Source organism: Neophocaena asiaeorientalis, unplaced genomic scaffold (assembly GCF_003031525.2).
Source record: "Neophocaena asiaeorientalis asiaeorientalis breed wild unplaced genomic scaffold, Neophocaena_asiaeorientalis_V1.1 scaffold263, whole genome shotgun sequence".
Lineage (NCBI taxonomy): Eukaryota > Metazoa > Chordata > Mammalia > Artiodactyla > Phocoenidae > Neophocaena > Neophocaena asiaeorientalis.
This window is the reverse complement of record NW_020175015.1, coordinates 1,408,171-1,430,835: the sequence shown is the minus strand read 5'-3', so window position 1 is coordinate 1,430,835 and position 22,665 is coordinate 1,408,171. Positions and strand designations below refer to the sequence as shown.

Genomic DNA, 22,665 nt, shown 5'->3' with positions numbered 1-22,665 from the left:
TAGTTAGCCAATTAGTGTTAAGACCTGTAGCTTGATTGTGGCTCAAGAAAAATGCCCAGAGGTGACTTTTTCACTGATATTTGGCAAAGTTGGCAGAGGAAAAGTAACTTAATTGGCATCAGTCCCAGTAGCTATAAAAGTGGTCAGTTTAACTGCCTGAGGCTCACAAAGGTTAATGATCTGTGCTGAGAGAGAGTCATTATTTGTTTTTTGGATGTAGAATCACTGGGTCTTAATTTGCAATCTAGGAGAGTATTTAAAGTTTCTTAAGACTGAACTTGAAGAGCCTAAACATGCAGTCAATGACACCTACAATTTTTTGGAGTGGAGTTTATGTGATTGATGAGGTCACTCGGAGCCAGATTTTCTCAGTATGAAAGCCAGATACTGTTGTATGGAATAGTAAACATTAAAGCAATTTTTAAAGAACGTCCTATCTTAGTTTCAGAAACTCACATACAGGATGAATTTGGCTCAAGGTTACTAAACAATCAAAAAGATTAAGAAAGTGTTAACAGAATTAGAAAAAAAGCGGGAATTAGAAATGAAATCAATAAAAGTCAGTTTTGGTGGGAAGATGGCTTTAATTTATAGAGATAGGTTTAGAAAAGGAGCACAGAGATATTATCTATTCTTACTTCAAAGTGAAATCCTTCTTTTAGTGCAATTGCCTTCAAAATTTTGGAAGAGACTGTGGTGGCTAACATGTAAATGTTCTTCACATCAGCATTTCTTGATTTATTTTTCTTCCAGCAATCAAACATCCACCACCCAAACAAAGCTGCCAACTCATTCCCTGTGAAAACTTTCCAATCACCACTGTAGAGAGAATGAAAATTCAAGTCAAGACCTTTATAACTTCTCATTAAAACTCCTTGACCCCAGGACCTACAAATTACCATCATTCACACAGGAAAACCCAAAAACGACTGTATGGGATTTTTGAGAAAACATTCACTACTACTTCTCTAACTGACCAGGGAGAGCTTAGGGTAGGAATGGCAGCAAAGTACTTTGAAAAATTATTATGCTGTTACTTTTATTTCCTTACTTAATGAGAAATATGTTATAATATGATGTCCTCTTTATGGAAAGACATTTGTCACCACATTATAATGGCAAAAATACACAGCAACCAAAAGGACCATGATTAGGAAATGATTACACTGATAAAGCAATCTGTTGGGATACTATGCCAGTTTAAAAATGAATATTTTAAACAATATTTAAGGACAGAGAAAAATGCTCACAGTACAATATTAAGTGGAAATAATCAAGATACAAAACTATATATAGTATGATTACAATTTTATAAAAAACAAATATATCTTAAATATTTGAATAGAGAAAACATAGGAAGGAAATGTCAGAATATCAACCTAGGTGGTTATCTCTGGATAGTACGCTTACGGGAGATTTGTTGCCTTTTTTTTTTTTTTATTATTTCCAATGAGCCTATAAGACTTAAAATCAAAAACTATTTTTCAAAGTTTAAGCTTTTAATCAAATAAGACGTTCTACTTACTTCTCCTGAAGTTCTGCCACTGCCAGTCGGTCTGCATCAGGATCTGTGGCTAGCACTATCCGGGCATTTTCTTTCTCTGCCAGTCTCAAAGAAAGTTCCTGAAATGGTGACCCAAAAAGCTGGATTGCATTGAAGATGTTAAATTCAATGTAATATTCCTAAATGTAGGCACTATGTTAGTGATATGAATTCTAGAAAGAACATAGTTTGGCTAAATTGTTTTTTTTACTTTATTTTACTGAAGTATAGTTGATTTACAATGCTGCATTGATTTCTGCTGTACAGCAAAGTGATTCAGTTATACATATATATACATTCATTTTCATATTCTTTTCCATTATGGTTTATCACAGGATATTGAATATAGTCCCCTGTGCTATACAATAGAACCTTGTTGTTTATCCATTCTATATATAATAGTCTGCATCTGCTAATCTAGTTTGGCTAAATTTAAAATAAGCCTAGAAGTAGGGATATCCACCATAGAGATTTCAAACAAAACAGAATATATGGCTCTAATATAATTTAAAAGATGTAAACTAAAGTGGTTTTTGCTTTTGTAAGTAATCTTTGAATTGTCAAAGAGTTCTGGCTATATGATAAAGTTTAATACACTAATAATAATTTAAATATAGAAAAAATATACCAGCACAGATTCCCCTTCTTCAGGATTTGGGCATTTAACAGTAGAAAAGTCTGGATCAGGATCTTTTTGTTCTGGTACTGGAATTGGAGGCTTAAAACCAAATATTTGAAAAGCCAACTGCACATAGTCATGTCCAACTCCATGAAAAGATGTATGTACAAATTTCAAGGTGGTTTTTGAGTTTAATTCCCTGTAAAGGAAAATATCATTCAGTCCGTATCATAAAACTCACTACTTGTGGTATAATTAAAATAATCTAGAGAAAAAGCTAAAATTTATTTTGCTAGAATAAGGAAAATATACTCAACAAGCCATGATATTTTCTAAAAATAGTGTTAGCTATTTATGGAATAGTTACAGAAATATAGAAATAGGTAAGGAAAAATCACATTTTAGAGGAAATTTCCTTACCTTATATAGAACGAATACATCTATTCAGCTATAATTTTTAACAGCTTTATTGAGAGGTAATTAATATACTATAAATTCATCCATCTATAGTATACAATTGAATGGCTTTCACTATATTCACAGAGTTGTTCAACCATTACCATAATCAATTTTAGAACATTCTCATTACCCACCAAAAAACTCCATACCCCATAGCCACCACACCCTAATCCTCCCATTTTTCCCAGCCATAGGTAGCGCTAAATACACTTTCTTTTTCTATCTCTACAGATTTGCCTACACTGGACATTTCATATCAATGTAACCACACAACATGTGGTCCTTTGTGACTGGCTTACTTCACTTAGCCTATTTTTAAAGTTTATCCATGTTGTAGTATGCAACAGTACTTCATTTCTTTTCACTGCTGAATAATATTTCATGGTATGGATACACTACATTTTATTTATCCATTCATCAGTTAATGAGTATTTGAATGTTTGTGTTATTTCTACTTTTTAACTATTATGAATAGTAGTATTTAGCGATAATTTTAATATAAGGAATAGTCAACACATTTTTATCCCCATTGCTTTCTCTTATTTGTTAGTCTTATGCTAAGGTAATATTATCCTATATTCCCACTTGGATACCTGTAAAAACAGATCTTTTTCAGATCTTCCATGTATCTCCTACAAATGTCCTGCAGAGGATCTCTCTTCAGTGGGCTGGTATCCACTAAATTATCATTCCAGGAACCATTCCAGGGTTCCACACATTCTTCTATACATTTCAGAATTTCTTTATCATGAGGAGATGTGATCTGAGCACCGTTTTCCCAATAAACCTAGATGATAGGTAAACACAGCTATAATTACTTGAAATGTTGGCCATATGTTTTCTTAGCTACAGTAGAGATATTTGACTTTAAAAAGAAGCATACCTGGACTTCCCTGGTGGTGTAGTGGTTAAGAATCCGCCTGCCAATGCAGGGGACACGGGTTCAAGCCCTGGTCCGGGAAGATCCCACGTGCCGCGGAGCAACTAAGCCCATGCACAACAACTACTGAGCCTGTGCTCTAGAGCCCGCGAGCCACAACTACTGAGTCTGCGTGCCACAACCACTGAAGCCTGCACACCTACAGCCCATGTTCCACAACAAGTGAGGCCACCGCAATGAGAAGCCCGCGCGTGGCAACAAAGACCCAATGCAGCCAAAAATAAATAAATGTATTAAAAAAAAAAGAAGCATACCAAATTAATCAAGTAGAAAATGTCAACACTGGATTAACTTAATAAATACCTAAGGATACTGATAGTAATGATTCCACAGGGACTTTTCAATAAAATGTTCCAGTATTATTTTCTCATTTAGAAGTACACTTTAATAACAATACAAGTAAAATATAATTGGGGCATCATTATGACAATGCTAAAATATGCATATACCATAATGTACAATCATAATCTTAGATCTATAGCTAAATATATACTAAAGAAGATCTAAGAAACCATGGAGTATCCATGAAACTTGATACTATGAAATTTTAGCATTATAAAATGGTCCTGTTATATGATAAAGAAGAAATTATTTTTCAGCTATAAATTAAAGTAGAATTTATGTCACACTAAATAAAGTCTATTCCAGGAAAGACAGTTAACATGCTAATTATTCCATACACATTTCAGTATATGTATTTTCAGTATTTAATGAAAATACATTTCATTAAGTTGTCAGTTTGTCAAGTAGCCTGATCAATAAGACAGTAGGAACAGTTAACAAAAAAGCAAGAAAATGTATTTCTATAATTCACAGGCTCTCAAGGTTAGAAGGGACTCTGCTTAGGGAATATCTATACCAACTTCTCCCATGTATTTGACAGGAATCCCTTCTACTGCATCCTGAATGAAGGAAAGAAGAATACTTTTGAATATATGCTATGTACAAAACTTTGTACCAAGCAATATGGTAGACTACATGACCTAAAAATTCTCACTCTGTAAACACCTCAAAATGCTAGATAAAGTAGAAAAAGTATTATCTAAAATGTACAGCTTGGCTCATAAGAAGGAAAGGGAAAACTCCAGGCAGTGGGAAAAAAGGAAAGAATGGAAAACCAGAGTGATAAAGCTGTGGGCTGACGCTGTGGCCACCTGGGGTTTGGGAACTGTTCGTTTATCTGGCTCCTGAGTTTTTTTGTGTTTTTTTTTTTTATATCGGCTCCTGAGTTTTAATGCCCATGTGGAAGGTAGGGAATTGGAACTGAGATGCCCCTCTTAGTGGAAATGTAGAATAGAAAAAGTTCTGCCCACTATTATTGAAAGATGATGAGGAAGCATGTCTGTTTCTTCCTAAGTTCTGGGTGATTAAAAAATTTCAAATCTGAGATCTAAATTGACACAGAAATTGCTCCCAGTCAGTGAAACTCCTGCATTTCCTGCAGAAATTTAAAAAACAAAACCAAAAATTGCTCTTAAGGGGTGCTCCCACATTCCGAGCAACCAACAAGATTCTGTCCATAGGCCCTGAAAGCTCTTTATGAAAATTTATATAACATGAGAAAAAAACATCTTGGCCTTTCTCCCTGCCTTGTATGTGAATGTGATGCCTAGAGGAACAGCAACACATATAATGGCAATGCTTGAAGAAAAGGCCAAAAAAACTGCAGAAGTGCCAGACCCGACAACGCTGAGCTACAGAACCATGCCAGCAGCCACATACTTCTGGATTTTTTGTTACGTGAGAAAAATAAATTCCTATCAGCTTAAGCCACTTTTGTGGGTTTTCTGAACCTGCAACCGAAAGTATCCCTACCTGATTTAGTAACAGAAAAATCCATGCCACAAAATATACCCAGGAATAAACTTAAAAAGAAATGCAAAAGATAAAAAATCTTTAAAATGTTACTGAAAAAAAAAAAACGTTACTGAAGGGGCTTCCCTGGTGGCGCAGTGGTTGAGAATCTGCCTGCTAATGCAGGGGACACAGGTTTGAGCCCTGGTCTGAGAAGATCCCACATGCGGCGGAGCGACTAGGCCCGTGAGCCACAACTACTGAGCCTGCGCGTCTGGAGCCTGTGCTCCGCAACAAGAGAGGCCGCAATAGTGAGAGGCCAGCGCACTGCGATGAAGAGTGGCCCCCGCTTGCCACAACTAGAGGAAGCACTCACACAGAAACGAAGACCCAACACAGCCATAAATAAATAAATAAATAAATAAAAAGTAAAAATAAAATGTTACTGAAGGGTCTAAAAGAAGTCTTGGAAGAATAGAAAGATACATTCTGTTCTTGAATAAAGAGACTCAATAATATGACAAAAATATTGAAGCTCCCTAAATTAATGTACAAGTGAAATATGATACCAATAAAAATGTCAAAATAATTTTTCCAGATGGAAAAAAAATACCATAATACCATGCATGGAAAAATATCATAAATAAAGTCAAAAGGCAAATGATAATATGGGGGAAAAATATCTGGAAAACAGATGACCAAGAGCTACTTTGGAGTTCCTACAAATCAACAAGGAAAAGAGCAACTACCCAAGAAAAAAATGGGCAAAACCTTAAACAGACTTTTCAGGAAAGGGAACACAAATATCATATAAATGCATGAAAAGAAGCTCAACCTTACTCATAAGACAGGTACAGATTAAACATAACATTTCCACATATCTGATTGGCAAAGATGAAAAAGTTTGATAATACAGTAATGTACCGTGGGGGATAAAGACCTTCATATTGGTGGTGAGAGTATCAACTAGAACCACTACCTTGAATAGAGAATGACAAATTTTATTTCATAGTCCCTTTGACTCAGAAGTTTCACATCTAGAAATTTATTTTATAGCTCAGCAGGGCCACAGAAATATAATGTGAGCCACAATGCAAGTCATATTTATATTACATTCTTTTATTGTATTAACTGTCCGAAATCTGGTGTGTATTTTACACTTACAGCACATCTCAATTCAGACTAGTCATATTTTAAGTGTTCGATAGCCATAGGTAGCTGGTGGCTGTCAGCTTGGACAGTGCAGCTATAGATAAGAATAAAAACAATAGGTAACATTTATTATTTACTGGAGCCAGACACAATACTAAGCATTTTTCATGCACTATCTCCCTTAATCCTTACTCTCACCCTATGATGCTGGTTCTATTATTATTCTCAGTTTGTAGATGGAGAAACTAAAGCACAGAGAAATTAAGTAACTTGCCTTAGGTTACAAAGCTTCTGAGTGGCAGAGATAGGTTTCAAACCCACCCCATAATTCTCTTTTTTTTTTTTTTTTTTGCGGTACACGGGCCTCTCACTGTTGTGGCCTCTACCGTTGTGGAGCACAGGCTCCTGACGCGCAGGCTCAGCGGCCATGGCTCACGGGCCCAGCCGCTCCGCGGCATGTGGGATCTTCCCAGACTGGGGCACGAACCCGTGTCCCCTGCATCGGCAGGGGGACTCTCAACCACTGCGCCATCAGGGAAGCCCCACCCCATAATTCTCTTAACTGCTATTCCATATTGACTCTGTAAGTCTACTTGTACATATGAACAAAGATGTATGTAGAATAACATTCACTGTAGCACTGTTTCTAAGCAGCAGATCAGAAACAAATGAAATATTCATCAACAGAGGACTGGTTAAATAAATTACAACTCATCTATATAGGTTTTTAAAGATGAATGAGGCAAACCTATCTATCTATAGATGGACTGATGTAGAAAATGATCTCTAAGGCTGTTTCACACTGTTGTGTGAAAAAACCAAGGTGCAGGACACTATATATAGTGCCCTGCCATTTATGGGAAAAAAAAAAAGAGGAGTGACCAATACGTGATTGGTCATGATTACATGTGCATAGACTCTCTGGAAGGAAACCAAAGCCAGAAACAGTATTTGCTTCTGAAAAGGGATACTAGGGGAAGAGGGTGGGAGAAATACTCCTTATTGTTTAACTTTTTACACTGGTTTAACTTCCATACTTTTTACCTTGTGCTTATATTGAATACTTTAAGAAAACAAATCTTTGAGGGTCTACTATGTGACAAGTATGTTCAATAGCAGTAAATATCAAAACAAAGTCCCTCCACCCATGAGCTTATATTGGGGAATGGGGTGGGGACAGTCAAACAAACAAGTCAATAAACAAGATAATTCATTGTAAAGAAAGCAGGTAATTACAGATAGTGATAAGTTTTGTGAAGGAAATAAGATGAAGAGAAGGTCACTGAGGGAAGCCACTTCAGATAAGGTGGCCAGGGAAGGTCTCTTCACGAAAACAACATCTGGGCAGGAGCCTGAAGGATGAAAATAAGCAAATCTGCAAGATTTGGGGAAGAGAAATCCAAGCAGAGGAACAAACAAAAGCCTCAGAGTGGGAAAAGGGTTTGGTATACTGAAGGAGCTGGAGGAATGGAAAGGAGCCGCAGTGTAACTGGGACGTACTGAGCACAGGAGAAGAATGAATGAAACAAGGTGGAAGAGGCAGGCAGGAGACAGTCCTGTAAGCCCCAAGGTAAGCAGTTTGGGTTTAGCAGGAAAGTTAACATGGCCTGTTTACATTTTAAAAGATCATCTGGCTGCTTGGTGAAGAATGGACTGCAGGGGAGAAAAATGGAAGCAGGGAAGAGACCAGCTAAGATGCTGTAGTTCAGGCAAAGACAACAGTGGTTTAGAACAGTGAAGGTAGAAGGTACTGGCAGAAGTGTATTCTACATATATGTGGATGTATATGTAGATACATATGTATCTCAAATTATACATACATATACATTTGGATGTATATATAAAATTTGTAGAACCTGTTAGTAAATTAATGTCAGGAGTAATCAAGAATGAATTTTGGTTTTTGTTTAGGTGGGTGGTAGTGTGAATTTACAGAGATGGGTAAGACTGGGGGAGGAACACATTTGGGGGTATATGTGGCAGGTCTGGGGGGAATCAAGACCACTGTTTCAGAGACACTAATTTTGAGATGTCCGTTAGGCATCCCAGCAGATATTAAGTTGGCAGCTGGATTCAGGAGTCTGTTGCTCAGAGGAGAGATCTGGGTTCTTAGCTCTCTTTGACAGTTGACCTCTCCCCCCTTGCAACTCCCTTACCTCTTTCGTTTTTATCATACCAGCCTCTTCCGGTCTTTGTCCTATCTCCAGCTCCTCTTCTTTCTCCCTTCACTTGAAGTTGATATTCCCTAGGGTTCCATTCTTGACCTCTTTTGCTAACCTACACTGTCTCTGGGCTGCTCATCCAAATAAAGAATTTGCAAATATTCTTATATGCTCTAATACAATATGTACGGTGATCCCCAAATCTGTAACTTCAGTGCAGATTTCTCCCCTGAGCAACAGATCTACTTATTCAACTGCCTACAGGTCATTGCTGCCTGTTTGACCCATAAATCCCTCAGACGTAATTATGTCCAAAATTAATTAATTATGATTCTTCCCTGCCTCTATAAATGGTAACACTACCCATTTAGCTGGCCAGGGCCAAAATCTTAGATTAGGATTAAGTACTTTTCCCCAGTAAAACAGAGCTTAGTGTGCCTGGAGTCTCCCTACACAAGATGAAAAAAGAATATAAGATCATGGACTCGTCAGCTAGGAGCCCCAAACACTGGTTCAATACTGCGCCATATCTTCTGTTTGCCCCTCCAGAGCCACTCTTCACCCTTCCCCACCCTGCTTTCTGCCATGAAGCCTGACACATCAAATAGATCCTGTGGCCAATAGGGAGTCCCAGCAGAAGGTTGGAGGGAGAGGAGAATGAGGTCAAGATACTATTCCTCCGGCTCTCTTCCATCAAACTCCCATTTATTCTTTAAGTTCTTGGTACAAAATGCCTTTATTTCTGAAATGGTAGAGAGGGTGGATTTCGGATGGGTTGGGGAAATCAAAGGCAGTAAGATATCAGAAGTAAAAAGACCATTGAAGAGACTTTTGTAATAGTACATATTGAAACGTAATAAGGGCCATTAGGGATACACTTTCTTTGAGGGGTAGCCTCAATGTTTTTATCTTTCTGTTCCCAATGTCTAACCCTGCTCCTCACTGTAGAAAATATATTCAGTACATATTATTTAAATAAAATAAGAACTATGAAATGACCAAAGATGAGGAGTCCAAGGTTTACCTTGTATCCATTGTCTTCTTTGCGGTTGTGAGATGCAGTAATCATCACACCTGCAACTGCTTTGAGCTCCTGGACTGCGTATGGCTAAAAAAACAATAACAATAAATATTTGTTTCTTAGCTACTCATACATTTGACATAAGAATAACTTTGATTAAATAACTGGAAAAGACATTAAGATATAAATAGCCTAAAACCTCAATAATCAACTCCAGGTTCCTTGGGTGGGATATAACTAAAGCCATCTAAATATTAGGTCATCAATAACCACCTAACTGTTAGACTGAATGGTTTTGTTCCCCCTCTAGTCTCATTTAAATTAGTCCTATAATTATTTTGTTCACTTAACAAATATTTAACAAACACCTATTATATGCCAGATACTCCACAAGACTCTGGAGATATGAGAGGGGAATATAATCATAAAATATTAGACCTGGAAGTAAATTTAAGAAATCATCTAATGTATCATATTTTACACACTGTATACTGTTTATCCAACATTATATAATCATAAGGGAGAATATATAAGAGAAGAACTTAGGTCTCTTGCCTTCCAATTTGAAGATATTTACATATACTCTGTGGCCTCTATAGCATATAAAGGTCAATTTACCATCTCTCCCAAAGTTAATTCCCAGGTTGAATTTCCCTTTTTCTTTGCAGATATTATTTATTTGCCTAAGACGTTCCCCATATTCCTTCTACCATCACATCTAACTTCTCTCCTCCTGGCCATGGGCGGGTGGACACGTGACCCTGATCTGACTAGAGTAACCTATTCCCTTGATGATTTAACTCAGAGATTGGCTCACAACCCAAGCCTGGTCAGAGTCTTTCTCTAAGATGTCTCTGCTATAGGTAGTCAAGGAAGATTGCCTTTTGACTCAAAGACATGGTGATAAAGGGTGCTAAAAATAACTTCCCTAGCAGCTAGAGCAAATCTACCTGCAATAAGACAGGAAGGCCAACACATAGTTACAGCTGGAAATGGTAACCCAGTGGCAGACTCCTACATAAATGTTCTACATTTCTGGGCCCTCCCTGGTTTCTGTCATTCGTTAGAGCTAATTGTTTAGAAATTCCTTCAATTCTTTGAGCCACTTCGTATATTTCCAATAAATCACTAGTAACAGTTTATAGAGACATTATCTAATGGTCAAACATTTGGTAAAACTTGTCCACAAAATCATGTGAACCTGGCATTTTTATTTTGAGAAGATAAATAAAAACCAGTTCAATTTCTTTAGTGGTTATAGGTCTATTCAGGTTTTCTATTTCTTATCAGTTTTGATGTATTAGTTATTCTAGAAAATTGGCCAATTCTCCTAAGTTTCACATTTATTTGCACTGTTATTCAGAATATTGTGATTTTCTTAATAGCTATGTATTTATTATTCACTCTTTTACTTTCTTTGTCTTTTTTTTCTTCAGCACCCTTGCCAAAAGGCTTTGTCTATTTTATTAATTGTCTCTTCAGAGAGCCAACTCTTGCTTTTGTTGATACACTCTTTTCTTTATTTTCTATTTAATTGATTTTTCCTCATATCTTTATTACTTTTATTTTATTTGGATTTATTCTGTTTTGGTTCTAACATACTAAGTTAAAGTCTTAGCTTGTTATTCTAAAATTTTTTTTCCTAATATATTCATTAGGACTATAAATTTCCCCTTAAGTAGGGCTTTAGCTATATCCCATAGTTTTTGCTATTTATTGTTTTCATTGTTGCTCAATTTTAAATACAGACAGTCCTTGCTTTGCAAAGTTCCAGTATACATGAATTTCTGATACCATATTTTAGTTAAATAATACCAGTCTCCCAACAACATGCTCAAATTTTAGTTACCATGCTACACTGTGAGTAACTGCATCAAGTACAAACCTGGCTGCTAGCTCTTCAGTCTGAAATAACTATGTATATAAGAGATCCATCATGATTAATAACCAATCATGTCATCAAGTCTGTCAGTGATTGGTCACTGTGCATCTGTTAGTCAGCTCTCTCACAGACAGCAAAGCATGTAGCTGTGTTGCCTCATCTCCCAGTGATATACCCATGTGACAATTTTGCAAAAATGGACAACTGAAAGAAGGAACTGGCCAACAAAGATGAAAGTGCAGCAAAGAAACAAAAGTGATAACAGTGGAAGTGACATTTGAATCGACCATAAATGGAGTTATAGAAGAAATAACCGGGAATGTTGACACTGCTGTCATTCAAGAGACTCTAGATGTGCAACCAGGTGAGCTTAGTGAAGGTGAATGTATGGATATAAATGAAGGATGTGGTTGTGATGAAAGGGATGAAGCTGTCCCAGAGGGAGTGACACTGGTCAAAAAAGGAATTCTCAGAGACATTTTATGATACTGAAAGTACAAACGATAGGGAATTCCCTGACGGTCCAGTGGTTAGGACTCCACGCTTTCACTACCGAGGGCCTGGGTTCAATCCCTGGTTGGGGAGCTGAGATCCCACAAGCCGCACAGCACAGCCAAAAAAAGAAAGAAAGAAAGTACAAAAGATAAAATGTGGGAAGCTGATCCAGACTTAGAAAGAAGTGTGATAATTCAGCAAGGCATAGAGAAGATGCTTACTCATATTGTTAAGTCATATGACAAGAAGCAAGCACTGGTCACAGTCCTGATACATTGTATTACAAAGAAATAAAACACTAAAGTGTTTTACCACTTCTAAAGTTTTAAATTACAGAGTAGCAAGTAAATATTAGTTTATTACTTTTTTCTTTTCTGTGTACATTTTTAATCAAGAGAAAAGGTATATTTAAGGTTTTGACAAAAAAATTTTAAAGGTCACAGAACAATCGTAATTTCCCCCATTGATAACTAACATTGCTTTGCATGGTTTTAGCTTACACAGTTATCTTTACAGTCCTGCACTACCATGCAAAGCAAGGATGGCTATAGTTTCTAATCTTCATTATATCTTCCTTAATCCATAAATTACTTACGAATGTGTTTTTAAAATTCCAAACATATGGGGATTTGTGGGTTTCTTTATTTTAAATCTTATTGCATTGGGGTCCAGGGCTATGGCTTAATAAGCAATTATCTTGTATTTGTGAGATTTCCTTTGTGACCCTATTTGGTAAGAATGAGTATCCTACCATCACTGAATACAGGGTTTACACACAGACACACACACACACACACGATTAAGCACGCTAATTGTGTGTTTAAATCTATCCGTAATAATTTTTGCAGGCCTGATAAATCAGTTTCTGAAAGAAGAGTATTAAAATATCCCGCCATGACTGTGGATTTGTCATCTTGTTATAGATCAGATTCTTAGGTGGTTCGACACATGCTTGTTGAATGAAAATAAATTCAGCGCAAAATTGGTTTTCTTTAGGTCCTTCGTATCACTTAATACAGAACTATATGCATGACAAAGATTTAAATCCTGCTTGATTTAAGAAATCTTTTCAAGAGCAATCTTTTCAATCTTTTCTGTACAATCAGTGATACAACACACTTACTACAAAAGGCGTAGGAACATATCTTGAAAAAAGGTACACAGGAACATCTTTGGCCAGTAAGACTGCAGCAGTGAGTTTAGCAAGCCTAAAAAAAAGAGATTTCACTTGGTCCTTAGCTTTACATACTTTTTGAAAACCAACCTCCCATAAAATAAATGCATTACAATTATTCTGAATATACAGTAGCATAATACAACCGATTCTTATAATCACTAGTTATTTAAGATTCATGCTCCAACTTTAAAATGTTAAATGAGATTTTTTTGAAAAGGAGTAACAAGGAACAGAATTGACATTTAAATTTCTTCCTTTTTTCTCATTCATCTTCTGATGGCTCTTTTAATAAGAAATAAAACACGCAAAAGCAAAAAACATGGAAGAAAGTGAAACCAGAGACTTTGATAAACACAATATGCCTATTTACCCCGTGAAGAAAAAGTATCACTATATCATGATTATCTATGTGTGAAAATACCCTAAAACTAATCAAATAGGACTATAATGAGAGAATGCAAGTTACATAATCCTCCTACCCAGTGCCTCTGCCAAAATATTAAAAATCATCACACAGTCTATGTCATTCTAAACACTAACTCTAAACATTTAGAAATTTACTCCTTTCTGTAAAAACCAAAGGTTATCTTTGAAATGCTTCTATTTCAGCTCTAAAATAAACATTAGCATGTGATCACATTTTTTTTGGACAGCTTCCTGTTTCAGAAATCCTACAACTGGGCATAACATTTTTTTCAAGGTTTTATTCCAATCCAGCTTAATCTCTGAAACAATTAACACTGTACCTCTGGCTGCTGCAGCTGCTGGTTACTTGACCCCGGGTGTCATACCCCACGACAAAACCTCTTTGCTTGAAGTTTGAGAAACATCTCTCAAGGTATTTGTACATCCCCTGAAGCAGATAAACACAGAAAATTAGTTCCTGACTAATGCCTGCATTTTCTACAACTTAAGGGCTATTCTTTTTATGTGTGGTGTGCAGCTTATTGGCTCTCAGGGAACTGGCTTCCTCCTTTTGCCCATGGTTACCAATGGGAGAAGAACAATGTTCAGTCCTCGAATGTGAGATGATAAACACCTACTTCCTGGAGTTTCAGACACGTTTAATACCACAGAAATATCAATTAAGTAACTTAAATCCAATATGATACATAAAACATTAGGGGAAAAAAAGATGGGACATGAGAGTCAGAATGCTAAAAAAAAAACTTGTTAGAAGAGCCAAAAGAAATTGTTTCTTGCCTTAAGGCTCTAAAGAACAAAATTTTGACCATGTTAGGCCTTGCTAAATCATAAGATTGAAACTAACCAGAAGATTTGATCTAATTTATGACACAAATATTTAAAAGCAGCAACATAAACCTTCATTAGAACATTTCTTAATGTGGCTGATCCCATTCTTTAGTTTTAAAATCTCACAGAAAGAAAATCTCATAAACGAGGAAAATTTGCAGTCAAGGGTGACAAAAAAATGAAATGAAGTACTTAATATTGAAAATATCACAATAATAAGCCAAAACACCATTTTTATGAATAATTTGCTAACTCTAATAAACACTTCCGTCCGTAAAAATAACACTTCATATTGCTACAGTCCTTTTAAAACTACTTTCTCGGATGTTGCCACATTTAATCCTCACAACAACCCCCAAAAGAAAGAAATGAAGATACCAGTTCTATTTTTGTCTCTGTCTTTCAACATTTCTTCCAAAAAAGAGGAAACAAAATAAGATTGAAGCTCCATTTAATGACTTACCCAAAGCCATTCATTCAACCAAAACTATGTTATACTGATTTATTGAAGACCTACTATGTGGCAGGGACTACTAAGTAACTATGTGGCAGCACCAGAGGAGACCCCAGTGACTTCTGGACCCTTCTTTCATGGTTCTTTCAAGTATAATTATTCTTCCTAACCTACTCCCTATGCGTGAATGTGTGCCCAAGCATGCATGCAATATAGCCCAAATTGACTAGTTTCACCAACTTATTTATTTCTAATGATGATACTATCCTAAAACCTCACAGAATCTCATTCTATGGTGTAAAAATCCATCTTCTCATATCCATACATAGGTTCTGAAAAAAACTAGGGTTTAAGAATTAGATTCCATCTGGCTTTTCCACTTCAAATAATGGAATCTCAACTCCTGTAAAAATTTGCACTTCTGTAGAAATTGATTTTCAAACACCTCCTCCACTCCTTTTTCTGAAGTCAAGGAATCTTCAGTTAAAATGAAAGCTTATAAGGAAGCCCAACATACAAAAAAGATCGAACTGAAGCGTTTCTGGACAAAGAAAAGGGGATGGGGGCAGGAGGAGGCAAGTATCCTACCTATTCAGTCATCTTGTCATCCTTTGTTCCTGATCCCCTGCATTAGCCCCTGGATTTAGAGAATTCCCTCAGAATAAGGGTAAAGGTGATTTACTGTTTGGCAGTATCAATTAGAATTAGATCTACTGAGCAATTCTCTAGTTCAGAACTATTTTTAGTATATGCTAAATGCATTTTGGCCTCAAAAGTGGAGCTCCTTGAAACACTAAGGATGATTCACTGGAAAGAAAAGTAATCTGTTTCTAGAATAAGTTGCATAAAAATGGGGAGAAATAAAACAAATTGTATCATATCAACACTGTCTTAACTCTCAAAGTATATGGAAAACCATGTTAAAAGTAAATATTTTCAACTAAATTTTCCAAATACTCTGGTTAATCTTTACCAATGGCCATATGCCAAAATGAGCAATCACCTTCTTTCTATCTAAATTTGTTTCTTTGTATTAAATGGAAATGTCAATATCCATTTCCTGGTTTCAAATGCAAAGTAACATTGTCAAGAAGTTGACAATGGCAACCAAAATAACTCAATAAAAAAGTCAGTCTGTGACTCTAAAGATACATAAATGACCTCTAAGATCAGTCTTGTGCAAGACCAAAGGTCAGAATTTATTCTACATTTTTTATTTACAAGAGAGTATCTTGCTGGATATAAAGCTTTTTTTGTTTTTGTTCTTTTTTTTTTTAAGAAAAGAAACTAATTTATAAAGCAAAAAATAGAGTGATAAAAGTACACATATTATAATTTATAATACTTACCTGTGTTGATTGTATTACTGTAAGATCATTAATATAGCAAAATCCTGCCCCCATAGCAGAACGAAGTCCTGCAGTCCCGAAAGTCATTCGGCAACAAAGTCTATCTCGCAGCTCCTTGTTCATCCCATTCCTTAACAGATTTTCAATTTGCTCTTTTGTCTTGGGATTCTATAAAAAAGATGTATTAAAACTTAACAGGATCACAAGTAGAGTCCTAATATGAAGCCCTTCTGAGGAAGCAATAAGTATTATTCATACATAACAAGGTTCTACGTTGACGACTACAAATTCCACAGTGTTACTTATTAATATTAGTATGCATAATAAAAAAACACCTGCCATTTATTGAGTCCCCAAAGAGGACAGACCCTATTGAGTGTGATTTATATATCTCTAATTGTCATATTTTTAAAATAATATATTCAAGAATTTTTTTTAACAAATTGACAACAGCTATGGATCCAAAATAAACCTCGTAGTCAAAAATGATATCAATTAAAGTCTATGTTGAGTTTTAAAAGAAATATGGAAGCTATTAGATAAATGCCATCAAAACATGCCTACTAAATACTTCCTAAACATCTGTAATTCAAAATGGCCAGATAAGCCTTACTGCTCTTTAAAGTCACAGAAAACCGTTCAATTTATCTACAGCAAAAGTTGACCATGAAAAGGTCTTAAGTGTTAAATGTGGACTTGGTTAAGAGTGGGAATGAAAATTCAGTCCAAATTTGGCTTGTGAAGCAAGACATGCCAACGTCTTTATTTTAGGGTTCGTATTTCATTAGCACATACTTCAACTTATTTTCATAAAGCTCAGGGTGCCTATAACTGAAAACAGTGCTTCACAAATGAGTAACAAGTTTTGAATAGAAATGCAATTACAATGAGAATAAAACTTAAATGGAATTTTCCAGTATTTTCTTTTTTAGGAGAAAGAGTCAAATAATAAGAAAATAAGGTAAAGCATAACTTCTCTCTTCCATACCATACGTAATATGGATTTAGTCCAGACTAACTGCATAGATTGTCTACATCTACAGTCTATATAATGACAATGAATATTCAGAATGATAAACCAAGGCACTTGAAAGATGCTAAATGTTAGAGTATATTTGTACTTGTAAAGAAATAAAATCATATTAATATATAATTTAAACAAAAAGGTATTCTGGGGATAGTGGAAACTAAAGTAACCAGAGAACATGCCACAAACTAATGAGAAGCCATGGAAATTTTGATCAACTGAAATTGTAATCTGCTTAAACTAGATGGATGTTAAAAAAAATGTGTATATATACACACACACACATACACACAGACACATATATATATAGAGAGAGAGAGAGAGAGAGAGAGAGCGTACCTTGACTCAGGGAGTCTATTTCATAAATGGCACAAACTAACAAATATAGAGCCTACATTAAAATATGAATAGCTATTAAGAGAAAAATCTAAACAATAAGATTTTCTGGGCTACTATATATTATTCCAATGTCTAAGATATCGCCAGATTTGATACAGAGGTCAGAGACTTGAAGAGAGTTAACATTTAAAAATAGGTTATAAGAAAGACAAAAATTGAAAAGACTGAAAAACTTCAGTACTATAGAGGGTACAAGGCAGTGTCATACAGTTAGTTACATTGAAATTGGGAGTCTTTTCAGAGTGATTTTTTAGCAATTATCAATATTTAAACTGCATATGCCTTTTGGCCCATAGAGTTCTCTGTCCACAGTAATACCTTCACATGAACAAGATTCATTCATACAAGAATATTCACTGCAGTATCTTACTGGTAGTAGTATTATTACCATCGTATTGAGATTAAGAGATAAGAGATTAAGATTTAGAGAAGGAGCCTTGTAACACTGAGCTAATATTGGAGGTCTAGACAGGATTTGAATCCAGGTTGGTCTGGCTCTAAAGCCTATACCATCTCACTATAAACAAAATAATTATGTAGGGCAGGTTAATAATGCTTCTAATAATAATTTAACTCCAGCTACAAAGTAAAAAATATTCCTTTTTATTACAGCTATATAAATATAAAAGTGATCCACCAGACATGAACGCTATTAGGTTACTGAGTATACTTCCTAATATTTATTGCACAGCTATTAGAGTAGGGCCTAAAAATTCTATTTTCTGTTATACATCACAGCCAGTTCTAACCTAATTCCTGGTTCTGAAAAAGCCTGTAAATTGGAGAAAAATAAAAATGGGTAAAGAATCATGATGCATTAGAAATAAGCAAATCTTTATGGTAAAAAGAGCTAAGTGACTAGGTGACAGTCATTTGAAATCTACTTTAAAGTCAGATTCCTCTACTATTTCATAGCTAGACATTAAGTTAGATGTTGATGTTCCAAACATTTAAAAATGTAATTAAAAGTCTATCTATGTAGCCATGATTATCATATATTTTCCATTTGGATGATGAAATTACATTTGTATTTTGCTGTTAAAATCTTCAAATAACCATGATTTTTATAAACTATAATATATGAAGATTCTCAAGAATTACAAAATTATTTTAAAAATACTATTTCCGGGCTTCCCCGGTGGTGCAGTGGTTAAGAATCTGCCTGCCAATGCAGGGGACACAGGTTCAAGCCCTGGTCTGGGAAGATCCCACATGCTGCAGAGCAACTAAACCCATGTGCCACAGCTACTGAGCCTGAGCTCTAGAGCCCACGAGCCATAACTACGGAGCCCACGTGCCACAACTACTGAAGTATGTGCGCCTAGAGCCCGTGCTCCGCAATAAGAGAAGCCACCACAATGAGAAGCCCGTGCACTGCAATGAAGAGCTGCCCCTGCTCGCTGCAACTAGAAAAAGCCTGCACGCAGCAACAAAGACCCAACACAGCCAAAACTAAATAAATAAATAAATTTATTTAAAAAAAATATTATTTCCACAAGGAACTAAGATATATTAAATGAAAAGGAAGGAAAAGCAGAAGAGTATATAAGGTGTTTAAATTTGTATAAAAAGATGTATATGTATACTTATGTATAATTCTAGAAATACTCCATGCAAATATAAGACACTACAAATAGTGATTATCTATGATGGGAAAATCAGGGGAAAATGCTGAGGTAGAAAGGATTATTTTTATTGTACAGTCTTGGTTCTAATGGGCTATTTTATGTACGTATTACTTATTTTATGGTAAAAATTATATAGATATCCATGGAGGCTGAGAAAAACTACTACTTGTGTATCTACATGAATACTTTTTACCTCACAAACTACTCTCTTTTTCCTACGCACAGAAAGCTATTAAGAAGATCTGAATCTATAAAACATATATTGGCACTTTCTCAAATACAAATTATTGTTTTCTTTCTAAGTGTGCGCTCTTATTTACAATTCACTCATTACTTGAGAATAGGAGAAGCCTTATCAGCAAAAAAAGAAAATTGTTCAGCTGTTAAAAAAAAAAAAAGCACCTCTAAAATTAAAATGTAAGTCAGTAGGAAAGTTGATTTACATACTTCTTAGAAATGTACTTATTGACCTACTATATAAAATGAAAATAAATTATTTAGAAAGTAAATGTATCCAATCTGAACTAAATTTGCTCTTAACTAGCATATTTTAGAATCCTAATAATTTTAGTACCCTAAAAAAGTAACCCTGAAGAAAATCCAAAGAGATTTTAGTGACTACTAGCATGTTCTATACTTCATCGGAAATGAAGCTGGTTGTTTAGTATGAATCAGTAAGCTAAAGAATACAGAATTAAAGCCATGCATTATTTTCAACTTTTACCTGTATACCAAAAATTTTCCTTTGGTTCTAATCATATGGATTGCTGCAACTTTATACGGCTGAACTGAAGACAAGAAAGTGTCTTCTTACATAATACTGTGTGGAGGTTTTTTTTTTTTTTTTCCATATTGTAGGTCCATAAGGCCCAAATTCAAAGAAAACATGAAAGAACTGATTTACAAAAAAGGCAACACTTTAAATATATAGAAGTGCCTCTTCTAACAAACTTAACTTCTTAAAGACTTTCATAACTGTGAAGAAAGCTCACATCAGCCTCAAATCACGCCAACTCTGCCTGCCATGAAATGAAAGTATTAGCGTTTACTTATGAAGGCTCATTTTGGACTCACCCAAGCTTTTCTGAACCTATTCTGTTAATAATTAGGGGGCTTCTGTATTATTTATGCATAACAAATATAAATGTGTATAAAAGTATATAAAAAAGTACGTAATCGTCATTAAATAAAACAAATCAAGTTTGCCAATGAGGAATTCACCTGTAAATCTTCTTTCCTACTACTTTTATAAACCTAGTATTTTTATAATTCTTATACAGTTTGAATCTCTATTAACATTCTACTACTAAACCTAACAGCTTAAAAGCAATCTAAAATTTGAATCTCATTGTTTAGAAGATTAGAACAGATCTAAAAGAACATAACATACATTAACAATTCCAAATCTTAATATTTTTAAACATCTAAAGAGGAGACAACATATAAAATTGATTTTTTAGTAACTCAAATATATCTAAAATTATAAATCTGTAACACTTTTTTTTTTTTTTTTTTTTTTTTCCTTGGTTGCTGCGCACGGGCTTGGCGCACGGGCTTAGTTATTCCACGGCATGTGGGATCTTCCTGGACCAGGGCTCAAACCTGTGTCCCCCGCATTGGCAGGCGAATTCCCAACCACTGCGCCACCAGGGAAGTCCCTGTAACACTTTTAAATGCTTCTGACAGAGATGGGTGTCTAAACAATAAATATCAGTTTTATATTAACTACAGAGAAAAAAAATTCAAGTTTATTTCTAGACAGAAGTTAAAACAGGAAACTGCAATCTGAAAATCTGAAGGGTGAATGCAACTGACATTTACTTCTGAGGGTCAGCCAGCTTGGAGATCCAAGTCTAGAGTCCTGAAGCAGAACATGTTTTCCAAACCAGATGCTTCCTGAGTCCAAAATACACTCTCTTAAAACAAAAATTTTTTTTCCCTTTAAAAGAATTTTGGTGTAATTCTAAATTTAATTTCTCCATCTTTAAAAAAATTGTAGAAATTAGCATAAGCTAAATTGGCTTAGATAAAACACTTGAATGACTATACTTGTCATATAAAGTGAGATTTACTTAATAATAATTGGTTTAATAAAAGTTGAATAATAATCACTGAGTGAACATAAAAATCATATCCAGGAAATAAAGATGCTAACTACTCCAAAAGTAGAAAATAAGCTTTAAAATAAAATACATTGCCTACCTCAAGAAACAAGAAAAATCTCAAATAAACAATCTAAGTTTACACCTAAAGGAACTAGAGAAAGAAGAACAAACAAAACCCAAAGTTAGCACAAGGAAAGAAATCATAAAGAGCAGAGCAGAAATAAATGAAATAGAAACAAAGAAGACAATAGCAAAGATCAATAAAACTAAAAGCTGGTTCTTTGAGAAGATAAACAAAATTGATAAACCATTAGCCAGACTCATCAAGAAAAAGAGGGAGAGGACTCCAATCAATAAAATCAGAAATGAAAAAGGAGAAGTTACCACAGACTCCGCAGAAATACAAAGCATCCTAAGAGACTAGTACAAGCAACCCTATGCCAATAAAATGGACAACCTGGAAGAAATAGCAAATTCTTAGAAAGGTATAATCTTCCAAGACTGAACCAGGAAGAAATAGAAAATATGAACAGACCATTCACAAATAATGAAATTGAAACTGTGATTTAAAATCTTCCAACAAGCAAAAGTCCAGGACAAGATGGCTTCACAGGTGAATTCTATCAAACATTTAGAGAAGAGCTAACACCCATCCTTCTCAAACTCTTCCAAAAAAATTGCAGAGGAAGGAACACTCCCAAACTCATTCTATGAGGCTACGATCACCCTGATACCAAAACCAGACAAAAAGACTACAAAAATAGAAAATTACAGACCAATATCTGTGATGAATATAGATGCAAAAATCCTCAGCAAAAATACTAGCAAACAGAATCCAGCAACACATTAAAAGGATCATACACCATGATCAAGTGGGATTTATCCCAGGGATGCAAGGATTCTTCAATATAAGCCCATCAATGTGATACACCATATTACCAAGTTGAAGAATAAAAACCATATGATCATCTCAATAGATGCAGAAAAAGCTTTTAACAAAATTCAACACCCATTTAAGATAAAAAAACTCTCCAGAAAGTGGGCATAGAGGGAACCTACCTCAACATAATAAAGGCCATATATGACAAACCCACAGCAAACATCATTCTCAATGGTGAAAAACTGAAAGCATTTCCTCTAATATCAGGAACAAGACAAGGATGTCTACTCTCACCACTATTATTCAACATAGTTTTGGAAGTCCT

General features: G+C 35.2%; 1 protein-coding gene across 4 annotated transcripts in view; it reads right to left on the bottom strand.

Annotated features, from left to right (window-relative positions):
* The window catches only part of PGM2L1 (phosphoglucomutase 2 like 1), a 90,587-nt gene that overhangs the window by 37,436 nt on the left and 30,486 nt on the right, over nucleotides 1-22,665 (bottom strand). For all 4 annotated transcript variants that reach the window (XR_003005562.1, XR_003005563.1, XM_024761961.1 and 1 more), the window contains exons 2-9: nucleotides 16,302-16,469; nucleotides 13,991-14,097; nucleotides 13,191-13,275; nucleotides 9,694-9,777; nucleotides 3,215-3,408; nucleotides 2,172-2,361; nucleotides 1,526-1,623; nucleotides 639-819 (exon numbers count right to left, since the gene is read on the bottom strand). Coding sequence is in view for 2 of the 4 variants with exons in the window: in XM_024761961.1 (XP_024617729.1) it covers nucleotides 639-819; nucleotides 1,526-1,623; nucleotides 2,172-2,361; nucleotides 3,215-3,408; nucleotides 9,694-9,777; nucleotides 13,191-13,275; nucleotides 13,991-14,097; nucleotides 16,302-16,469 (1,107 nt within the window). In the remaining 2 variants the exon portion in view is untranslated. The remainder of the gene's footprint in view (nucleotides 1-638; nucleotides 820-1,525; nucleotides 1,624-2,171; nucleotides 2,362-3,214; nucleotides 3,409-9,693; nucleotides 9,778-13,190; nucleotides 13,276-13,990; nucleotides 14,098-16,301; nucleotides 16,470-22,665) is intronic.